At 37.3% G+C, this 24,449-nt stretch overlaps 2 protein-coding genes across 4 annotated transcripts in view; both read left to right on the forward strand.

The window, feature by feature from the left end:
• LOC309702777 (Fc receptor-like protein 5) overlaps positions 1–16,938 on the forward strand; it is a 56,256-nt gene extending 39,318 nt beyond the window's left edge. Inside the window, exons 12-21 of one of the 2 annotated variants that reach the window (XM_082527399.1) lie at positions 1,788–2,036; positions 2,288–2,407; positions 2,521–2,536; positions 2,640–2,707; positions 3,772–3,834; positions 3,931–3,990; positions 8,672–8,737; positions 9,826–9,888; positions 15,223–15,285; positions 15,705–16,938. In XM_082527399.1, coding sequence (XP_082383525.1) covers positions 1,788–2,036; positions 2,288–2,407; positions 2,521–2,536; positions 2,640–2,707; positions 3,772–3,834; positions 3,931–3,990; positions 8,672–8,737; positions 9,826–9,888; positions 15,223–15,285; positions 15,705–15,712 — 776 coding nt within the window. In that variant the 3' untranslated portion in view covers positions 15,713–16,938. The remainder of the gene's footprint in view (positions 1–1,787; positions 2,037–2,287; positions 2,408–2,520; positions 2,537–2,639; positions 2,708–3,771; positions 3,835–3,930; positions 3,991–8,671; positions 8,738–9,825; positions 9,889–15,222; positions 15,286–15,704) is intronic. The other variant, XM_082527398.1, reaches the window with a different exon arrangement.
• An 885-nt stretch (positions 16,939–17,823) lies between these two features.
• Positions 17,824–23,327, forward strand: LOC309703347 (uncharacterized protein). 2 transcript variants are annotated; one of them, XM_082528126.1, is made up of 10 exons: positions 17,824–18,062; positions 18,314–18,349; positions 18,684–18,986; positions 19,125–19,394; positions 21,205–21,447; positions 21,640–21,748; positions 21,946–22,037; positions 22,213–22,275; positions 22,403–22,472; positions 22,527–23,326. In XM_082528126.1, the coding sequence occupies exons 1-10, from the start codon at positions 17,846–17,848 to the stop codon at positions 22,531–22,533; spliced, it is 1,410 nt and encodes a 469-aa protein (XP_082384252.1). In that variant the 5' UTR covers positions 17,824–17,845; the 3' UTR covers positions 22,534–23,326. The 2 variants fall into 2 exon arrangements, with proteins under 2 accessions (XP_082384252.1, XP_082384253.1); XM_082528127.1 differs by lacking the exon at positions 18,314–18,349 and having other exon boundaries at positions 22,527–23,327.
• The last annotated feature ends 1,122 nt before the right edge of the window (positions 23,328–24,449 follow it).

Genomic DNA, 24,449 nt, shown 5'->3' on the forward strand with positions numbered 1-24,449 from the left:
ATTCCTTGCTGAAAGTTTAACCAAAAGGCATTTCCAGTAGAAATGGGCTGACATATCCTGAGCATAACCATGTATAATATCCACTGAAGTTAAAAAGAGGTGCTTTGCAACATTAAACTGCAGTGTGCAGTACGTATTTTTCGGACCATAAGGTGCACGGGATTATAAGGCACATTAAGCGAAACAAAGCAGTCAGATAAATCAAACTTTATTAAACTCATTCTTCTTGCTTCCTCCACTTCTGTACCATTGATTTATTAATGAATGAATTCTGCTCTATTCCCATGTTGTTGCAGTATATTAATGACTAACCTTGTATTGTGGATGGATTATCTCAGTTGTTCTCCTGACTGAAAATTGGTCCGTTTACAGCATCCTGCCATGCGATTGCATTTGTCTCTAACTATCAGGAACTTTAACGTTAACTTTTATAAGTGGAAAAGTGTTAGTGTTTGTCCTCCAGCTTCACTGTTTATGTTATGCTAACATAGCTGTGTCGCTAGCGATCAGGTAGCACATCATTATATACCAGCTAGCCCAACTTCAGTAACCCTACAAACGTCACTGCTGTTTAGTTTCCTGTCTTCATTTATGTTGGACGTGATAGCAGAGCTGTACGTTTGAATTTTTCCAGAAATCTCTCAGTCAGAACATGCAATATCATGCTTAGGTAACTAGCGAAACTAGCGAGCTAACTTCCGCTAGCTTCCTGCTAACTTCTAACTCTGTTAAATGTAATAAATTTTGTTTTCATAGATGCCTGGAAGTTAAACTTCATAGTTACACCTGGTAAAGCAGCAATGCTGATCGTTTTATTAAAGATGAAAGAATTTAGACAGTTTTTAACTCTCAGTGATGCTGCAGTGTTCGTTTGACCTGAAAAGACGGAATTTAGGACCCAGATTACTCCCAGATTTAAGAGCATCTTAGTCCGACAAATACGACAATAATGACGGCCGCTTGCATGTTCTGCAAAAAAATGTGCTTTGTCGTGTATCTGACGGACAAACACCAAACCCGTTCCACATCACTGAAGTTGCACCATTTTTACAAACCAATTCTGGTTCATCTGTTTCACTCAACAATCGGCCATGTGCGTATGAAAACAAAGGCACTGCACATGCGCGTTTTACTCATTCTATCGCGATATTTCATTTTCCTATCGTTGCCTAACATTATACCGGTATTACCGTGAACAGTATAATATGGCCCAGCCCTAGTATCCAATGCCCTGGATAGTTTTTGTTATTAATTGAATTATAATTTGGCCCTTTATTTGATTTTTCTTTACAACTGTATTATCTACTGTACTTGTATTTGCATGACATTTCATACGTTAACCATTAAGTGACATCTCAACCATTTAGTAGAGATCAATATTTTAAAAACTACAGGGTCTATTGAAAAAAAAATATTGATTGTGGTTATTACTCACCCAAGTCAATAAGAAATGCAAAGAGAATTTTTTTTTTCCATTGCTTTTTTCTTGGTGTGGACCTCAAAGGGTTAACATACTCGCAACTATTTTAACTATTAAAAACTACTATTATAATCGAACCCAATTAATTTGTACTGGTTTGTGCGGTTATTTGTAAGCAACAAAACAGAAAATAGTTTTTAAATATTCAGGATTGGAAATCAGAGATTGATTTTAAAAGCCATTTGTAGCATTTGTGCAATCTATTCTTATCTCTTCCTATATTATGTCTTCTTTCTTTTTTCTTTTCTTTTCTAAAAGTGTGCACCAGCTGATGTGACTGAAACAATTGTGTGTGATTGTTTCACAGATGATGGTAATGGTCCAATCCTGGTGAGTCCTGTTCATCCTGTGACTGAGGGAGCTTCTGTTAGTCTGAGCTGCAGTTTGAGAACACAAAAAATACTTTCCAATGTGTTTTTCTATCACAATGACAAACTTATTGAAAATGATCCCCGAGGGGAGCTGAAGATCTCTGCAGTGTCAAAGTCTGATGAAGGTTTCTACAAGTGTCAGTACTCAGGAAGAGAGTCAGCACAGAGCTGGATGTCAGTTAAAGGTGAGCAGGATCAAAACATTTGATGGAGTTTTTTTGTAAACCATTTTGATATTTGAGAACTAGCATGATTATCATTAAGTACAGTCATCATAAAGAATAAAGTGATGTGCTCTCCATAAAGAATGTTGGCTGTTTTGAAGTTTGAAGTCATTTGATTCTACTTTTGCAATTATCTTACCATTTTAAATGTTTTTTCTAATAATTATTATTATTTTATTTCTATTGTTGTTATTATTTCTTTGAATTTGCAGTAGGTGTGTTATGTCCTGAAAGCTCTTCTTTGCCTGTGTGGTTGATTGTTGGATTGGCTTGTGGAATCTCTGTCTTTATTATTGTCCTGCTCTCGTTTTATCACTTTAGAAAAAAAAAGGGTGAGACCTTTTCCTTGATTCAAACTTCAAAATTTAAATGTAAAGATAACTGCGACATTTATAACAGGGAATTTTATTTACATTAACAGCGAAACAATTGTCTTTTTTTACAGATTCAGGCTTCATCAGGTTGGTATTTTTTTTATTGTAGTAAATATATTTATTAACCTGCAATGCATGCGTTCATCAGACTTTTTGCATGTAATTGTTATGTTTTTATTATGCCATACAGTCCAATGACCACCACCAATCATGTAGTCAACCAGAGTGAAATTCACAAACACAACTGTCTTGACCATGGTCAGTTCTTCTTTAAGTTTCATTTACCCTTAACTCTAATTCTTTGCTTCAGTTTTTGGTCACCTGTTTTCAAAAGAATGTTATTTAAAATATATATTTAAAAATCAAAAGCTGTGAGAATGAAACTTTTTTCAGTTGAACTAAAGTAAAATGACAATAAACCAGATTTTTTTTTATACCTGATTGTATCCTTTATTACTTGATTGAAAGAATCTACAAAGGTTATTGTTGTATATTAATTACACATACTATAACACCATTATGACTATGCTGCCCTCACGACATGTGATCATGTGAAGCTAGACAGCTAGCGAACAAAATAGACTAGATCTTCCACACAAGGCTTGCTTTTCTTGCTTTTCATGAAGATCCTTTAAAACCTTATCCTCTCTCAAGGCTTCTCCTTGCTATTTCTTATTTGTAACTGAAATATACAGAAAGTGAAAATAAATTGCTAGCTAATACACATCTTAATGACAAACTTAAAGATTAGCCTAGCTTAACACGTGCGTTACATTAGCATCGCAGTTCACTCCAGGTAAACACATATAAAGGTTGTTTCTGAACACATTAATACTCACAAAGACGAACGTTTTCCAAGGTACAAGCGTGTAGGGCACTCTTAGCGTGTACATGAACTCGTTCACTCTTTTAATACTGCCGAAGCACTTTTCACAGCATTAACGGAGAAAATACGTCAAAGATAGGTTAATGATCAGAGCGCTCCCTCGCTCCACAAAGATCACTTGTGATAACGATGACTCACTCTGAGCAAATTTCGAACCCAGACATTTTAACTGTTTTTAACATGAATCACTTATAATATTTCTTAACTTTGAACTTATTTATCACCTTGCTTATGTAACTTAATCAGACTATGCACTAACTACTGACTTTTGACCAAAAGGCATAACAATGAATCAGTAACCCATGTGGGAAAAAAACTGGAGATGATTTAATATATAAAGTAGTTACAAATAAAGCTATCTTCTTGTTGTTAGTATTTTTATTTTTGTTTCTCTAATTTAAGGAAACTAATTCCATGTGATATATTTGCATTACAGGTGCAGGTGAAATACACGATGTTACATACTCTGTAATTCAGCTTAAACATGTTGGAAAAAAGAGTGAGTATGTAAAAAAAACATTGAACATGAATATATAATTTTTCATAATTGAGAAAGTTCAAATTATTAAAGTTTTTCATATGATTATCTAAACAGGGAAGCGTCATAAATCACAGGAGCATACTATTTACTCAGAGGTGAAGGTGGGAGTTGAAGGTAAAGTCATAACAGTCTCATTGTTTGCATTGCATGCAGTTTCAGGTCAGCTTAGCAGTTACCAAGCTTGGCTACTTTCATAGGATTAATAAATATTACCAGAGTTGAATCTTGCACACATCGAAGATCATTTGGATATTTTGGATATTATTACATTTGCCTGCTTTATATACAGTATTTTTCAACCAATTTGTGATTTATAGTTGCTTTCCATTTGTTTCTTAGATATATGCATGACAGATAAATAGCTTTTTCCTATGTTTTCACTCTCTATTCATATTCCTAGAATAAAATTTATTGGATTTTTTATTTTGCTGGTTGTTTGCAGGTTGTACATGAACTCATACATACTGTATGATATATATATATATATATATATATATATATATATATATATATATATATATATATATATATATTAGGGGTGCAACGATATACAAAATTCAGTTCGGTTCGATACTTTGGTGTCACGGTTCGATATTTTTTCGATACGAAAAAAAATTGTTCATGCCTTTTTAATTTGTCATTTATTAAAATTATAAATATATATTTTAACTCAAAAGTACAGTTTTTAAATTTAATGTTGCTGAAACAACAAAGTAATAAAAAAATATATATATATATCTGATTGAGGAATCACTCATCTTTGGAAAAGAGAGTTTATTACAGAGAAATGGCTCTTTCCAAAATAACAGCTATACTATACGCTTCTTCTGGGCTATATTCTCAGCAGCATATTAAACACATCCGGTCCCCATGAGGAGAATCATGTGCTAACGGCTGTCTAAATGACTCGGGTAAAGTTTGTAGCATGCGTGCTTGTTGTTTTTGTCTGCTTTCACTTGTCTTTGCACTAGCATGCTGTCGCCGTAAATGTGCAGTCATATTCGTTGTGTTCCCACTAGTGCTGTCAGCGTTAATCTGAAATGACGTTAATGCCACAACACGGCAAATCTCCGTTAACGAGCTACCGCGGATCGCCCCGTGCGTGGGGCTGGACGGCCAACACGTTAACGAGCTAACTGCGCTATCACACTAGTTCCCACCAATGTAATTGAGCATTGCGTGGCACATCAGACATACTGTTTTACTTTAGTCCATGACGCGCTTACCTTCAGGGTCATACGACGTTGCACCCCTAATAAATAAATATATATATATATATATATATATATACATACATATACATATATATATATATATATATATATATATATATATTTATTAGGGGTGCATATATATATATAAAACACCCAGCACGCCCCTGCGGGCGGTTTATCCTTCAAGCTCGGGTCCTCTACCAGAGGCCTGGGAGCTTGAGGGTCCTGCGCAGTATCTTAGCTGTTCCCAGGACTGCGCTCTTCTGGACAGAGATCTCCGATGTTATTCCCGGGATCTGCTGGAGCCACTCGCCTAGCTTGGGAGTCACCGCACCTAGTGCTCCGATTACCACGGGGACCACCGTTACCTTCACCCTCCACATCCTCTCGAGCTCTTCTCTGAGCCCTTGGTATTTCTCCAGCTTCTCGTGTTCCTTCTTCCTGATATTGCTGTCATTCGGAACCGCTACATCGATCACTACGGCCGTCTTCTTCTTTTTTTTCTACCACCACTATGTCCGGTTGGTTAGCCACCACCATTTTGTCCGTCTGTATCTGGAAGTCCCACAGGATCTTAGCTCGGTCATTCTCCACCACCCTTGGGGGCATCTCCCATTTTGACCTCGGGACTTCCAGGTTATACTCGGCACAGATGTTCCTGTACACTATGCCGGCCACTTGGTTATGGCGTTCCATGTATGCCTTGCCTGCTAGCATCTTGCACCCTGCTGTTATGTGCTGGATTGTCTCTGGGGCATCTTTACACAGCCTGCACCTGGGGTCTTGCCTGGTGTGATAGACCCCAGCCTCTATGGATCTTGTACTCAGAGCTTGTTCTTGTGCTGCCATGATTAGTGCCTCTGTGCTGTCTTTCAGTCCAGCTTTGTCCAGCCACTGGTAGGATTTCTGGATATCAGCCACCTCCTCTATCTGCCGGTGGTACATACCGTGCAGGGGCCTGTCCTTCCATGATGGTTCCTCGTCTCCCTCCTCTTTCTTGGGTTTCTGCTGCCTGAGGTATTCACTGAGCACTCGGTCAGTTGGGGCCATCTTCCCAATGTATTCTTGGATGTTCGTTGTCTCATCCTGGACTGTGGTGCTGACACTCAGCACCCAGCCCCCTTCCTTCCGCTTAGCGTACAGCCTCAGGGTGCTGGACTTGGGGTGAAACCCTCCATGCATGGTAAGGAGCTTTCTTGTCTTTATGTCAGTGGCTTCTATCTCCTCCTTTGGCCAGCCTATTACCCCAGCAGGGTACCTGATCACGGGCAGGGCGTACGTGTTGATGGCCCGGATCTTGTTCTTACCATTCAGCTGACTCCTCAGGACTTGCCTGACCCTCTGCAGGTAGTTGGTGGTTGCAGCCTTTCTAGCGGCCTCTTCATGGTTCCCATTTGCCTGCGGGATCCCCAGGTATTTGTAACTGTCCTCTATGTCTGCAATGTTGCCTTCTGGTAGTTCAATCCCCTCAGTATATATATATATATATATGTATATATATATATATATATATATATATATATATATATATATATATATGAGAAAAAAAGAGGACGTTTTTATGTGGTTGATTATTTTTTGTTGTAAAAGGCTTCTTGGCAATTAAGTCTGTTAAATGGTCCCTTAAATGGTACCACATTTGTAAGGAAATTGCATTTGAGCAATAAAGCTGAGTATGCTGGTTGTGCCCATGAAAAACTACTACAGGGGCTGGCAGTCCGGTGACTGAGTGGGGCCTGATTAGTAGCGCCTGTGAGGATAGACTGCTACAGCTGTCAGTTGGTATCTGCACCAAGCATGTCACATTTGACTGATATTGCCCATGCAATAGGTCAACTTCAAGCTGGAGTTCCACAAAATGTTCCAGTGTTATTCAGATTTGGCCCTGGTACCATCTCCAAATTGAAGAGGAAGATCCTTGTAATGGAGGATGTCTTCCCAAAAAGATCACACCACAAGAAGACCGTTTCCTCACCCTGTCAGCACTCAGGAAACATCTACAGATTTGCAGTTAAGGTTTGCAAAATGATATAACTGATAGCTCATTGTACCCAAAATAAATTTCACAGACCAAATCTCCAGTCTCATGGAGCTGCCAGGAGGCCCTGCCATAATTGTTCTTCACAATCAGGCCCACTTATACTGGTGTCAGCAACTTGTGCACTAGAACCTGAACATATGGAGGAAAGTTGTGTTCAGCAATGAGTCAAGATTCTACTTATGGATTATAGAGTCAAAGTGTTGAGAAGACACTAAGAGCACTATGCTATATGCTGGACTGACAGGGTAGAGCTAGTATGACGGTTTGGGAGCAACCTCTCCCTCAATGGAAAAACAAGTCTTTTCATCATTGGCGGTCATTTCAATGAAGAGAGATATCAAGATTAGAATGTGCAACTAGTACCTATCCTTTGCTCTCCGATGCATTCATCGGAGTATGAATGTGTGAATGAATGTAGGAAGCACTGAGTTTAGAGAAAGTGCTTGTGAGAATGGGTGTGATTGGGTGATGTGGCATGTTGTAAAGAGTGCTTACTCCTGGAGAGTAGAAAAGCGCTATATAAGAGTCAGTCCATTTACCATTACACTGGCAGAGAACATTTGGCATGGATTTTTTTCTTGGACGCAGGCCACATACTCAACTAAATGGTAAATGGACTGGTTCTTATGTAGCACTTTTCTACTCTCACTGAGCACTCAAAGCACTTTATACAACTCGTGCATTCTAAGCTGCATTCTAACCCAATCATACAAGCGCGTTATCTAAGGTTTTTAGTGTTTCTATCAAACATTCACTCGCATTCACACTCCGATGGATGCATCGGAGGGCAAAATGGGGTTAATATCTTGCCCAAGGATATTTGGCATGTAGACTAAAGGAGCCTGGGATCAAACCACCAACCTTCCGGTGAGTAGGTGACCCGCTCCACCACCTGAGCTACCGCCACCCCAGCTCTGCTGCTGCTCAACTCACAAATACATTTTCCTTACAAATGTGACACCATTAAAGGAGAAATAAACAGGATTCACAATGGTATAATATTTATTGCTGAGAATTATTTTTACAACAAAGAAATCTTTTGTTACATTGTTTTATCTTATATATAAAATCAATAAGCATGCATTAGCTGCGGTGTCAGTGACAAAAAGCTGATTTTCTTTTCAGTGTCTTAAAAATAGTTTTAGTCCACCTCTGAATCTGTCTATTAATTCAACAGCTCTGTATCACATTTTGGATGAAAAAAATCTGACTTTTTTTTTTTTTTAATATGAGTCTGATTTATGTTGAGGTCACACACCACCCAAAAAAGTAAAGAAAGGAAATAACTGGCAACATCTGTCATCAGTCCCACTGAATATTTTTCAATATGCTTATCTTTTCTTGAAAATATAAATCTTTTTATGCATTTTTATGTCTGTAGTCACAGTTTACATCAAGATTTGTAAATCAGTTGATGCTATCATACTCCTTCTTTCTTTTCCTTAGTAGAGATATCAATTGTCTTCCTTTCAAGTACATTATAATTGGTAATCATAACACTGCAGATCAGTGCTTTAAATGATCTTCTCTCCATTCACAGAAAAATCAAGTCCTGCAGCATCTAATGAGGAACTTTACTCCGAAGTCAGATTAGAAAGCAGTCTCGGTAATAAATATATAAGTCTATATAAAAATCTATAAGTTATAGAAGTGCATTCACATTTAATCACATACATATAAACATACATACATGTATATATACACATACACATATAGCTGTGGTCAAAAGTTTACATACACTCATCAAGGGCATGAGTATCATGGTAGTTCTCAGCTTTTATTAATTTCTTTTGACACAGTTAAGTGTAGTCAACATATTTTCAATTGGGCTAATGTCAGAACTTTGAGCTTCTGGAATGAACTTTCCAATGGGACAGTCCTAAACAACTGTATGTAAGTACAAGTTATTCAAATTTCTCACCACCTTGCCAAGGTCTGGAAGTGGTTAGAATAATGAAAGGAGGACTACCTCTAAATTCTTAAACGTCACCCTTACTCAGTAGCTAGAGGGTTTAAACTTGGGCACAACTGAGTGTTTCAACAGGACAATGATAACAACCACAGATCAAAGATATTTTTTTAATCGATAAAGCAGGCTAAAAGTAAACTTCTGGAATGGCTTTCCCAAAAGCTTGATCTCAAAAATTAATCCAGAAGCTTGCTTATTGTGACCCAAAGCACTTGATCAAGGTGCAACTTGCTGAAGGACCTCTTACCAAATTATTTGTAAGAGTGTATGTATACTTTTGACCCCATATGTACACATTTGTGTAAACTGGGGAAAATCCCAAACAAAACAAAACTCTTTATTTAAAGGCCCAAAAGAAAAAAGAAAAAAAAAAGATTAAATCATCATGTGCTGAGTCTGGGGCGAGGGGGATTACTCACCCATCACTGGAGGCGGAGTCAGTAGTTAAACAGGTCCTTGGTGGCAGGTTCCCTGAGATGGATGAGATTCACCTTGAGTTCCTTGAGGAACATCAGTGTTGTAGGGCTGTCTTCGTTGACATTCCTTTGCAACATTGCATGGACATCAGGGGCATTGCCTCTGAACTGGGACACTCACTGTTGGTGGTTCCCCTTTCTAAGAAAGGGGGCCAGAGGGTGTGCTCCAACTACAAGGGAATCAAAATTCTTAGTAAGCCAGTGAGCCACTGATAGAAATATATTCTCAAATCTCCTTTCTTATTATAGAAGACATTCCAACATATGCCGAGATCAACTGTCACAATAAAGCAAAAGCTAAGGAAAACCAGGGTAAGTAAAGCCTGCTATAATCTCCAGTGTTGAACTTGATAATTATCATAAAAATAATAATTTCTGATTAAAAATGAAGTCTTTTTTCTTATTTGTGTATGCATTTTAGTTTATATTAATAATTTACTGTCATAATTAATGATTGTGAATTCTAAAATTGTGAATCTATTTTACTTTTTTGTTTGTATGTACTCACAGTTTAAATCACTAACAAAAGCTATGATATTGATGTTTGTTTGCCTTTGTCAATTGCCTGATCCTTTTTGTGTTGTGGATGTGTGTTGTTTTTTTGTTTAGGGTTTTTTTTTTCCTTTCAATTTTTGGCCAACTGTATGCATCAGTTCCTTCTGAGTCTCAAAGAGATTTGTTTGGTAGTTTCTCTTCTATCTGTACCTTACACAAAGAGTTGGTGCACCCATAGATTGTCTTATAGTCCATCTTCTGCATTATCTAGTGTCTGTACTGTCCTGTTCTAGGAAGCAGGGTTAGCTAACAGCTCTGAGTTGTAATGAGTGAAACTGGGGTTTTCTGTTCCAGAAAGAGTGTTAACTTCAATTCTTAGTCGGTTTCTGGGGTGACAGTCTCTGTAAACCTAACCTGCTCACTGGCAGGTTTTCTTCTATAAACTCTGAGTTTCTCTGACTCCTCCTCTCCTTCTAGACTTGAACCAGCTGACTGACACATTCATTTCCTCATTCATAAAGATGCATTGACAAGTGAATTAATTTGCAGAAGTTTATGTTTTAACAAGAACTGAAATCCTAGACTTGAATTAGTTTGCTATTTTGTGTACTTACATGACTGCTTCCACATTCATTTAGTTAGTACCAAGTATAGGTGCATTTTTTGAATTTTTGTGTTCCAGGTGCTGTATGTTCATTTTTCTTACCGGTGTGGCAGTCGGTGATACATTGTGCAATTCTATTTGTACTCTTTCCTTTTATTAGGTCCCCCTCCCCTGCCCGGCTGTCCTGTCTTAGACATTGTCATATTGTGTACCATATACAATGTAATAATTGAAATAACATGGATAAAAGTGACAAAATAAACAGATAAACCCTGAAAAGGAAGCGCCCATAGCAAATTTATAGAGCTGATCTTGAAAAACCAAAATGTGTTTGGAACAACAGTTTATCACATTTAGTTAGGAACTGGACCCAAATGGAGGACTTTCCTGGTTGCGGCAGTGAATTTATTTACAGTGTTAGAACAAACAGTGCGATTTCTTCCGTGGCAAAATTCCCGACTCTTGTGCAGTGCTCTCCTCCCGATCCGTAGTGCAAGATTAATCCAAAATGACTTATTTACAGCAGTGCTCACTCCCTGCACTGAGCCACTTAGGACAGGTCAACTGTTGAGGATATGACATTGATTGCAAACGCTGCCAGACAGGATAGGCTTAAGAAAAAAATATATATACTGTTGTCTTCTTTTCTGTTTTTAAAGATTGACATTCATATTGTGAATGTCAATCTCTTGTCATATCTTATTTCTTGGTCCTCTGTATTAAAATGAATGGTCTGCTATTTTTTTATGGAACGCCAGGACTGCCATAATGAATTAATTAAATACACCATTAAATAATTAATTAAATGTGTCAATAATTAATTAAAATTGGAATTAATTAATTAAATAAATAGTTATGACACATGTAATTAATTAATTATTGACACATTTAATTAATTATTTATGTATTTCACATTTTAATTAATTATTGACACATTTAATTAATTAATTATTGACACATTTAATTAATTATTTATGTATTTCACATTTTAATTAATTATTGACACATTTAATTAATTATTGACACATTTAATTAATTATTTAATGATATATTTATTTATTTCATTTTGGCAGTCCTGGCGCCTGGCTCTCGTCATGAAATAATTTTATCTGTCAGCCTCACCCATCAAACTCAGGGGGCGGGGTTAACGCTGCCCATGCAGCTTCTCTAACATTTGATTGGTTGCCGTGCAAAGTAAGTCAAAACAGGTCGATCCTAGATAATCGATTGCTTGTGTAGACTTGGGGCAGCCAGTTATCCCAGAATGCAGATCAAATCACAGGCAGCAATGGTGGTGGTGTAGTTTTAAAATACCCCGTTTTTCTGTCACCAGCTACACTTTTAATGGTGTTTTAGCCGCGAATGTCGCGACGTATGTCTGGTCAGGTTGTCAACATAGAACATGCTTGCAAAAGTGCTCAGATGTTTTCAGAGATTTCACTAGCTCTGCTAACAGTTAGCATGCAGAGCGCACCGAGGGGGTACATTAACCGGTTTGTTTACATATTCCACTCTCCGTGTTCCACATGTTGCATTCGCAGATTCTCATTTTCACCGAACGATCGTCTCTTTCCGCCTGGTCTTGTGTCTCTGTGCTTCTGTAACATAAAGAACGAGCTGACATTTTTCTCACGAAACCAGCGATCAGCTCAGCAGACCCTCAGTTTACCTGCATGCATCCTCCTCCTCATCTGTCAGCTGTTTAACACCTGCTGCTAATTCAAGAAACACGCCTAGTTACCTGGTGATAGTCACAGTTTAACTGGGCAGCCGGTGCTCGATATAACGCAATGTCAGCGCATTTTTCTGCACAAGATAAGTAAATATAGTATTTTCCCCGAGCGCAGAGCTGCTGGAGCTTGTTTCCTTACAGAGCACTTTATAGGCGAACAGCTTGATCAGCGGCTGATGTCCAATCACCGGCACACAGCTTTCAAACCTCAGCTGAGTTTTAGCTCTCAGTGGTTAAACGCTGGACTTCATTCACTCAGGTTCTGTCTGTCGGGTCACGTTTACTTCGCTGTTTTATTTACAACTGAGCAAATCGGTTTGGCTGAGGTTAAAGTTACGTTTCATAACTGCATAGTTTCACAGACGTTTAATGGTTCAGTGGCACATGTGTTAGACTGAACTATCATCTAAATATCATCTGTTTTTTAATAGTTATTCAACTGTATTCTAAGCACCAGCTGTCTGTTAGAATGTGATTTTTTTTCTCTCTCTGTTGGCAGACGTATAAAAATGCGCAGGAAAATCTGACGTGCATGGCGAACTTCACCTACGATATTTAGGGAGGAATAAACACACATCAAACATAAATGAACCATTTGTCTGTCTCCATAATTGAGAGCATTTTCTCTTCTTATGTCAACACTCTCTCTTTCTCTCTCTCTCTCTCTTTTTTTTTTTTTTTTTTTTTTTGCTTTTTCGGTCATGTTATGTTTACCTGTCAAAGGCTTGTTACAAACTATGAAACACATTGTGCAGACTTCTGGATGTTAGAAGAAAACGAATACTGCTCATGAATGAGACTAAAGGCAGGAAGGTGTCCTTTAAAACTAAACATGTTAATAGGACCTCCCTGTTTATATCATAGTTTATGATATAGCACGTGTATTTCAGTAATAGCCTGCTGAGGCCACTATACGTGCTGGCCTCATATCAAATGTGAAGGCAGACTGAGTCTATGTTTGACGTTTGTTTATATCTAATCTTCCTTTTCAAACATTTAAACAGCAGCGAGTCTGCAGCTGAGGGAATACAAATTCAAATTGTCGGAACAGGTTTGCTCGTTTCTTGGATTCATTTGGTGATTTATTAAATGTATAACTGTTATTCTAATCTGCTGCTGAGTCTCTTACACTTTTCTTTATGCTGTATATTTTCACGTCTCTGGAATAGTTGGCAGTTAGATAGTCAGCTGGGAAACTCTGTGTTAACTCATGGAGCTGAGGATATCGTGGATATGCTGACCTCGCTGCGTGGTGTACAGAGCGAGGTCAGCATGATTAATATTCACAATAAAAATATTAGCCGAACATCATGAAGTCTGTATGTGTTTCATAGTGTCGAACGACCTTTGTACAGTTAAAGCCAGCAGTTACTACATGACGGAAACACCAACGTTATCTCTTTTATGCGTTTATACACAGGTCACGCTGATTACTGAACAAAAACCCAAAGATCAGATGTTAAACAGATTTATTTGCTCTCTCTCCTCCTTAAACATGTTTTTAATGTTAGTTATAATTCAGAATTGGCGACTGAAACACGTAGGACACATAAGAACATCAGGAAATAAAACACCGATAAATATAACCTCAGTAAAAGAAGTCAGCGGGGGTTACTACAGCTGTGTACCGGGGCCTGCGCTTTGTCGGTGGGATTGCTTGCGAGGCGAGCGGGTCTATCCCACGCTTTGCCGTGAGACTGGGACGACATCTCCGAAATCATCGAAACACTTTTGCAAAGAGGCTGTATCTTGACAAACCGACCAGACACATGAAGATTAAACCACTACATTCTCGGCTAAAAAATATTAAAACGGTATTTGGTGACACACAAACAGGGTTTTTCAAAGCTCAGTTCTGTTAGCTTCCACATGCCGGTTGTTGTGTGCTAGAAACAATGGCCACCAGGCCAAAGCAATGGTTTTGACTCGATCAGCGTTAACCCCGCCCCCTGAGTTTGATGGGTGAGGCTGACAGATAAAATTATTTCATGATGAGAGCCAGGCGCCAAGACTGCCAAAATGAAATAAATAAATATATCATTAAATAATTAATTAAATGTGTCAATAATTAATTAAATGTGTCAATAATTAATTAACATGTGAAATACATAAATAATTAATTAAATATGTCAATAATTAATTAATTAAATGTGTCAATAATTAATTAAAACGTGAAATACATAAATAATTAATTAAATGTGTCAATAATTAATTAATTAAATGTGTCAATAATTAATTAAAACGTGAACTACATAAATAATTAATTAAATGTGTCAATAATTAATTAATTACATGTGTCATAACTATTTATTTAATTAATTAATTCCAATTTTAATTAATTATTGCCACATTTAATTAATTATTTAATGGTGTATTTAATTAATTCATTATGGCAGTCCTGGCGTTCCATATTTTTTTACCCATTGGCATGTTGAATTGCAGTATTGGGGATCCACTGATGATTGCTTTTTTCTCTGCTCATGCATCGGGTGAACATATTCAGATTTGACTGAACTAACTCTGATCAGCTGTTCTGGAACAGAAGACACAGAGTTGCCAATTTCAGAGTTAATCAACTTATTGTTTGTTTTTAAAGTCAGAGTTTGATGAATATGCTTCCTGGAATGGTGCCACACAGGGGGGTTAAAACAAACAAACAAACACACAGCTTTGTGTAATAATAATAATAATAGTAAAGAATATTATGAAATTCATACGATTTATGTCAACTTCTAAGGCTGTCCACAAGTTCAGCAGCTGTATATCATTGTTTTCTGCGGCATAAATGCATCCTGAGATCTCATTTATTTTTTAGAAGACAGTCCAACGTATGCCCAGGTCAACCGTCACAATAAAAGAGCATCCAAGAACAACCAGCGTAAGTAAAGCCTGCCATCCTCTCCAGTGATGATCTTAAAATTTGACTGGAATAAATAACATGAAAATCTGCTTTACTTATTTTTTTACTTGAATACATTTTAGTTTGTATCACTAATATGTCATACTCTGTATTTGTCTCAGATACAATTGAGAACTAACTTAATTGACCTGTGAGTTAAAGACTTACTTTTTATTATGAGTTTACAGCTAAGCCTTTTAAATAATATTCTCTCCAGTCACAGTAAACTCGAGTCATGCATCAGCTGATGAAGCAGTTTATTCTGAAGTTAAATTAGGAAGTGCCCTCTGTAATTAAGCTAACATGACTGTTATATTTAGTGATTTATTTGTACTCTTTAGCTCATAATATTGTTACTAAATGATAATCCCTATGTCCTTTTTGTGGCTGTTTTACAGGTCATTGAACCGAATTGTAGCAGTAAAACCAACCTCAAGCTTCTTATACAGAAATGTCTGTAGCTTGTTCAGTATTTTGTACAGTTTTTTTTAGTGATAGTCATCATCATTATAATATACAGTATACAATATATATAATATATGGTACAGACAAGGTGTTTTCATTTAGTGTTCATATTATCTGTATTCATTTAATAATAAAACATGATTTAAAGTTAGCTTTTGCAGTGTAACATAAGATAGGTTCCTCTATGGGTACAAAGAAATACTATAAATGCATGTATTGAAAGTTTTTGAACATTACCTAAAAGAGGACTGATATAATACTGTATGGATTTAAATGTGTGAATAAATGCATTTCTTCATGGAAATTGTATGCAGTTATAGTTTGGGTTTTTATCTTTTTTTTATTTTGGCCTGAGCAGTGTTTTTGTTCTATCATGATATAGCTCTACAATATAATTGTAAAAATGTAAAGGATTTATCTTTTGTAACTTTCAACTAAATGACCATGTATACAATATGAATATCAAATCACAGAGACAGCTTAAAGTTAATAGACATTTAGTACTGGGGTTCTATTATTTTGAAAAACGAGTGTTTAGAAAATCCAATCAGAGTAAATTCTCCGCTATAAAAATTTTCCTCTATATTGGACCTAATAATTTGCTCATGCACCATTTTTCTTCCGATCTTCACTGAAAATGGGAAAATACTATTTTCAGACAAAGACTCAAAATCTCAAAATTTTGGCAATCTGGGTTGGTCAAAAATCAACCAAGCAACTTTTTTTTTTTTTTTTTTTTTTCGCAATTTTGAGACCAACTGAACAGCTTTATCCTTTCATCTCTGCATATAATGTTGGAACACCTGGGCTTGAGGTACCCCTGTTCTGAGTGAGCTTGGTTATGAAAGTGCCCTCCTTTCTGCAGTCACACCTCTCCATTGCTCTCTGTCTGGATTTTTGTTTAAAGCCTTCTGACTTGGACAAGCCAGGATGTAGCATGATTTCTTGAGTCATTTTTTGTTGCTTTCTACATGCTTTGCTATGCATCTTGCATTAACGATGGGCAACAACATTTTGGTATTGATCCAATGTAGTGTGCACTTTATGTAGTCCTGTATTGATTTACTGTTTTATGTAGCACCAAGGTCTTGGAGGAATGCTGTCTCGTTTCACTGTGTACTGAACCACTGTATATGGTTGACATGACAATAAAGCCACTTGACTTGAGTTTATATGTCTGTAATTGTTAGATGTATTTTTTTAGGCTGTAAGCTGTAATCATCAAAATTGTAAAAAATGTAAACAATGAAATATTTAACTTTACACGCAATTCAATTCAGTTTTACTTTTAAAGCATCAAAATCACAAAAATAATAATACAGGAACAAAAAAAAGTCAGACCACCCCCTCCAGAAAAACTCCTTTTTAATAGGAAGAAATCTCCGAAATATAAACCTAAAACATAAATAAATCACTCACTCTACTCGACTATACAGCTCTAGCTCTTTGTCCCATATTTCCTACGTCAATCTTATAACACAAAGCACAGTACAATGATGGACTGTGTTTACAGCAGATAGGCACTAGAGGGTGATATTATGTCATTTATAATTTATTGAATCTATGTTAACCTTTGGTAGAAATGGTTCCAAGACCTATCAGTCAGTGTTTGACTGCAACCTGTCTGCTAAACCCTGCAGTATCACAGTAACAGCTTAGTACAAATTGCATCTTTTGTAATCCTAAATAGGGACTAAAAATAGCAATCAAAACTACTGTTTCAAACATATTCCTACATATATTATGTAGAAATGTATTTCATAAATACGGTATATTATTCATTTTGCTCTAACATGTTTTCTCTACACAGACAATGTCCTGAAAATGTCATTAGTTTAATTGCAGAAAACATTAGTTTAACCCTTTAAAGTTATTCTCATGACTTATTCTAATAACAGCCACAATAATTACCAAGCCAAAAATGACACATGAAATAAAATGTAAACCCTCATGCAGCTGTCAAGTCACTATTCATGAGTTACTATTTATCATTATTGTGTTGACAGGGGACATGTTCAAAACTGAAGTAACTGCAGTTGTGAGAGCTTTATTTAAAACAGGAAAGGGAGGAGAGATGGTGTGGCCTGAGAAAAGGACTCCGCAGAAAGCAAGTGTGCTCACGCTGATAAGAGATATAGCTTCCTTTCACCCACACTTCTCTTTTTATCTTGTTCATATGCATCAGAGCATCAAAGTGGAAACATTTCTCACAAGTACAGAGACATTTTCACCATTTTCAGTGTTGAATGTCAGGATGGGACATGCTTTCTTCTGTGCATCTGGGTTGGTTTGTAAGTATACAGAATATTTACATTATGCAATGTCTATTTTTATATTAGTTTCTTTAAGAGCGCAGACAGTATGGTATTTTTATCCACTTCACTTTGATCACCTTTTAGTTAATGCAGGGTAGCTGGCACAGGTCTAACTTAACTTAGTAGTGACATTGTTAATTACACACAATACTGTCATCAGTAAACCACCAGGAAGTTTTAAATGCAAGGTTAATTTTAAGTTTTATAAGTATTAACTTCTATTTCAGTGCTGAACACACTTCTGTCTTGCGGACAAACTGAAGGTGATTGAATGCTTTTTCTTTTGTTTCTGTTGCATCACTTCAGATAGATATATATCACATAAATACCATCAACCATATTTTATTTGCAGAATTACTGCCAGTTTAGGCAGTAATTCTGCAAAATCTTATTTCTTTAACACAAACACTACTTATGCGTGCTGTGATTACTCATCTTTGCTACTTGAGCAGTTTCTTTGACAATGTATTACGGACAAGGAACACAAAACTAACATAGTTACTAAAGATTGTGTAAGAAAATGACAAAAATATCTTGAAGAACTGCTGAGTATTGTTTGCTTTACTTACGTGGACATGCATGTGTTCCTTCTGAAAGATAAACCCAAACCTAATCTCAGTGTGTCTTCATCATGGCTGAGTCCTGGGGCATCAGTGACTCTACACTGCAGTGTTAGAAATCACTCTGCAGAATGGAGGTTCTACTGGTATCAGGCTTTTTTCAAAAATTCAAGCAAGGGCTACTACTTTGAGCTGCTACCAGGTGGTAAAAATGGAACTGCACAAAATTCCTACATTGTTCATGGACAGAAACAGACGGCAGGATATGCATGTAGAGCTGGAAGACAACAGCCAGAGCATTTCACTTCGGACAGCAAACCTGTATTTGTTTGGTCTGCAGGTAAGTGTGAATGTAATATCATTGCCATGATGCATAACAATACAGCTTCTGTTAATACAGTTACTTCAAGAAACACTTAGATTCCTAATTTCATAATATCTCAGTGGCTGTTTTGATCCCACATTACATGTTTCTAAGATTCTAGTTCAGCAACTGCAACTGTCAAAGTGACTCCTGACAGAGTGCAGCACTTCTCTGAAGAGTCTGTCTCACTGCGCTGTGAGGGGAAACCTTCTGAGTGGAGAGTGATGAGGCTGAGTGAAGCAGGCTACCTTGCAAACTGTTCTGCCTGGGGAACAATGAGTGGATCCACCTGCACGATCAAAAATGCTACAACCAAACCAGCCGTGTACTGGTGTGAGTCTAAACTGGGTGGCTTCAGCAATGCTGTCAACAACACGGTGCAAAGTAAGTATTTTTACATCCTTTTTTTCTTTTTTTTTCTTTTTTGTTTGTTTGTTTGTTTGTTTTCCTGTATGACTCTGCAGGTTCTGCCCACATTGTGTCACAGTAAGCATCCTTTCAGTCAATAAGATTATACTTTTGAAAGTGTTAGAGTTATGTTTCTGTAAATATAAAAATGCAACATACTCATTCCTCACCTTTATCTTATTATTTTTTATTCAATTTGTCATTAATGTGAAAACATGCCTCCAGTAAGTCATCAGACCTTTCTGTTACCTTACATTACCACAGGCCCCAATCTTTCTGCCTGAGTTTTGAATTTTTGTATTTACCTTTTATGTTTAATTGTTCTGAGTCTTTGAGTTTTGAATTTTATTTATTTCAGGTTTGGTTCTTTATGGATATCTGCTCAATTTTGTCTTTAGACTTTTGCAAATTTCATTGGTTTCAATTCTCCTTGCCTCCCTGTATTAAATCTGTTATTAAATCTCTGTCCCTGTCAATCGGCCGAGGTTAACCCAAAACCTTTCCAAGCTCTTTAGATTCCTGTCTTAGGTGCTTCTTTGTTTAGTCACTTCCTGTTTTATTTTAGTAGTCTCCTGTTCCTGTCATGGTCCTGTGTCTCCAACACAGTATTTTAAGTTTTCTGTAGTATTTGGTTTCTTGTGTTTAAGTGTTGTTGTTTTTTTATTTCTTTGCAATATTAGTACATTGTTATGGTCTCTGTTAGCCACTTCCTGTTCTGCTCTGACAGTCCCTCTTTTCATGTGACGTGATGTTCAATTTACTTCCTCTGTCTTGTCAGTTACATTCAGCAGTGTCAAATCGTCAACAGATTCAACACTGCAGTTAATGCTCACCCTTCTACTCACTTAGCTGTAGTCAGCCTGCAACCCACAGCCGTGCAACTCTCTCCCGTCTCCTCACTGCACCATAATCTAGTATGAAAGAACAGACACCTCTCCCCCACCTTTCACTTTCACTCACAACCAGGTTCAGAGACAAATAGTAAGACTCCACTTGGGGAAGTCTACTGGACAGATGGGGCGAGTCCCTGCCTCATCAAGGCCTGTGCCTCCATCATCGACCAGCTCCGATCTATAGTCAGGCCACATTAGGAACCTCTTCACTTATCTTAGTAGCTCCACTTCGAACATCAGCAGATGTCATCATCTAACTTCTCAATTGTGTTTATGCCGATCTGGACCAGCCAGCAAGCACTGTGAGGGTCACACTTTTTGACTTTTACAGTGCATTCAATACCATCAGGCCAGCCCTCCTGGGTGATAAGCTGACAGCAATGCAGATGGATGCTTCTCTTGTGTCCTGGTACCTTTACACCACAGACTTCAGCCACTGCACTGAGACCTGCCATCTTCAGATGATTTCTGATAACTCTGTGAAGGGTGAATTCATCGGTGGGGATGATGAGACAGAGTATCAGGCTGTGGTTCACTCTTTGTCTCGTGGTGGGAGCAGAATAATCTGCAGCTCAATGTGACACAAACCAAGGAAGTGACTGTGGACTTTAGGAGGACCAGGAAACCAGTAAACCCTGTTTTATGCAGGGGGTCGACAGTGTAGACAGTGTGGAGAACAATAAATACCTCGGAGTACACACTGACAATAAACTGGACTGGGTTAAAAGCACAACTCCACTCTACAGGATGGACCAGAGCTCTCTCTATTTTGTGAGGCAACTGAGGTCTTTTAACATCTGTCAGACAATGCTCTGAATTTTCTACAAGTCTTTTGTAACCAGGGCCGTCCTCTAGTACATATTCTGATGTGACATTGTCTGGCTGTTTTACAGAAAGCAATATAATACTTGTGAGCCCCGTCCACCCAGTTACTGAGGGAGAAGCTGTTACGCTCCACTGCAAACTGAGGAACAAAACTTTAAAATCCTCTGTGCTTTTCTTTCGAAATAATAACCTCATCAGCAATGACACCAGAGGGAGGCTGAATATCCCTGCAGTGTCAAAATCAGATGAAGGCTTTTACAAGTGTCAATATTCAGAAAAACAGTCACCACAGAGCTGGATGTCAGTAAAGGGTAAGTTTGTTTAAAACTCTTCTTCAGCCCTTCTTTTTGCAAATACTCCCTGCAACAACACTTTTGGTGTTTTTATGTGAATATGGATCATTTTAAATCACATTAATGTACTAATAGTAGTGAGTATTCATACTTTGTGAAAACAACTGAACATAAAACTTAAAAATAAAATGTATTTGTTTTTTATTGTAGCGGTATCCAGGCCTTTAAAGTCTTCATTTACTGCGCAGATGATTATTGGATTTGTTTGTGGGATTTTACTGATTGCTATCCTACTCGTGATTTATCTGAAAGTCAAAGGGTGAGGCCTTTTCAATTGATTAAAATCTGATTCTGCCTTCAGTTTCTAATGCAAAATAATATATTTTCCTTATAAAAATTATTGAGTAATCATCTTAAAGAGCATACATGTTTATTAGTCATCAATTATTTCTATTCACTTTTTTTTTCAATATTTTTAACATTATTTTCTTTCAATTATTTTACTACATTTTACAGAACACAGTGCAAACAAACCCATGTTGATTCTGCAGATTCTGAGGTTAGCCAGAATGCATGTCAGCTTGAAGCGCTCTACTCTGAAGTCCATGGTCAGTTTTGATTAACTAACCCAAATCTTCAAAAGTTTTTAAAAGATACTGACAAAAAACCTTTATGATGTACCTTTTTTAAATGTACGGACATATTTTTAAAATTAGATTCCACTTTTGCAGCATTTCAGTTTCTGAAATATCATTAAACTGTCTGTTTTCTGTCATCTTTTAGATGATAATCTGCTGTATGCCCTGGTAATGCACAAAAACAAAGGTGAAACCCAGAACAATGCAGGTATTTTAAACTAGCATTCAATTCAATTTCAGTTTTCTGTTCATGTTAGTTAAACTTGATTGTTTTTGTAATTTATGTAACATCTAACACACATAATCTGGACCTTAATTGGTTTCTCCATTTACAGGTAGACCATCACAGGCAGCAGCGGATGGCGCTATCTATTCTGAAGTCAGACTACAGGAAAACAGCTCTTGGTAATATAGGCACATATTAAGTCTACATCATCTGTATATATATTTTCATCCAAGTTCATAGAAAGAAGCTTCAGCTTTACAGCAAGAATTTCCTGAGTTTGAATCGACCTAGTTGGACCTTTCTGTGTGCAGCTTGCATTTTATGTGTGCCTGTGTGGGTTCTCTCAGAGTACTCCGCTTCCTCCTACAGTCCAAAGACATGCATGTTAGGTTAACTGTGTCTGTGAATGTCCAAAGTCATCTGACTGTGTTAGCCAAAATGTTCAGGGTGTATCCCACCTTTTTCCCTGTGACAGCTGGGAGAGGGTCCAGGAAGATTTTCTCTGTAATTGAACATATTTTGCATCTGTAGCCCTTACAGTTGTCTGGATTGGTGTTAAAGCTGCTTCTTTCATTTTTTTTTTAATACTTTTGCACTTTTCCACTTGAATTCTGCTTGTCCTTCAGTCTTGTCCACACTTCCACTTAAAATCTAAAGGTGAGAGGTCTTTCTCTGAGTCTCCCCTCTTTTGTAAAGTCCCCCTCCTGTTTGGAAATTGTTTATAACATATTCTGTTCAAACCTGCCAAACTGTCAATAAATGTGTCACTGTTAATTTCTGTGCCTTTTTAGTACCACATAAAGAATATATATAAATATCACATGTGGTGATGTGCTATACAAATAAACCTTACTTGATTTGACGAATAAAAAAAATGTGGTCATCATTAACAAAATGCATGTGTAATAGTGTGCTCCAGAAAATTTTCATTTAACGTTACTACTACTGCTAAAATGTGATCTTTGCATAAATTTTTAATTTTTAATCACATTGGGGAGTGAGAGGGGGACTCAAGGTTAAGACTGCATTCATCAGCACTACTCAAGGGAGGATCATTCTACACTAGGGAAATATTGCTCACCACAAAGCCAAATTATGTGATTTGGTGAATTTGAAATTTAATTTACTGATTAATTAGTAAATTAAATGTGAAATTTGCCTTCAGTTTTTACATTTTGTTGCAGTTATGTATGTTGTTAACTTGCATGAATAGAGAGCAGCCAAGTTAAACACACCTCCAACATCCAATGAATACAGAATCATCAGAGCTACTGAGTCTGACAGTGGAGGATACAGCTGCCGGGGCAGAAGGGACTATTTCTTCTCAGAGTGGAGTGATATCATCCCACTGACTGTGTCATGTGAGTTAGAAAGAGCACTACCTGTTGCAGCAACAAAAGATAAGGATGGCGCCAGTGTCTGGCAGCCTCGCCTCTGTCAGTGCACCCTAGGGCAGCTGGATGTCCATTATGGGCAGTATGGTGGCACTGTGGTTAGCACTGTTGCCTCACATCAAGAAGGTCCTGAGAAGATCAATTCCACCATCAAGCTGGGGTCTTTCTTTGTCGGGTTTGCATGCTCTCCCCACGTTTGCGTGGATTCTCTCCAGGTACTCGAGCTTCCTCCCATAGTCCAAACATATGCAGTTAGTGGGGATAGGTTAACTGGTAACTCTAAATTGCCCATTGGTGTGAATCTGAGTGCAAATGGTTGTCTGTCTCTGTGTGGATGGATATCAATAACCCTAAAGTATATCAATAACAAAATTGCTCCAAGATATTTTTCCAATTGTCTCCCAGTTTCTCACTGTTACAGGACCCATAGATGTGATTTGTCATGTGCTTTTCTAAAAGCCAAAACACATGGACAAAACAGTCATTCTGTGCATCAGTTTGTAAAACACAATTTTATGTTTATCTAAATGACATTATGAGTGACAGAATGTAAAATACAAACACTTGCAGCATAAGCTACATAAATATTTACTGAGTTGTTTTGCTGCTATCATATAAAAAAACGTCTGCTTAATTACAAAAAGGTAACAAACATGAACAAATCAGATGGTGTTGTTGGGCAAATTGTGAGGAAATGCTAAAAGTTTTGTAGCATTTGGCTGCATTTGGTGTGTTGCAGTGAACCCAGCTGTATTTCAGTAA

The sequence above is a fragment of the Aulonocara stuartgranti genome, assembly GCF_965226115.1.
Source record: "Aulonocara stuartgranti genome assembly, chromosome: 3".
Taxonomy (NCBI): domain Eukaryota; kingdom Metazoa; phylum Chordata; class Actinopteri; order Cichliformes; family Cichlidae; genus Aulonocara; species Aulonocara stuartgranti.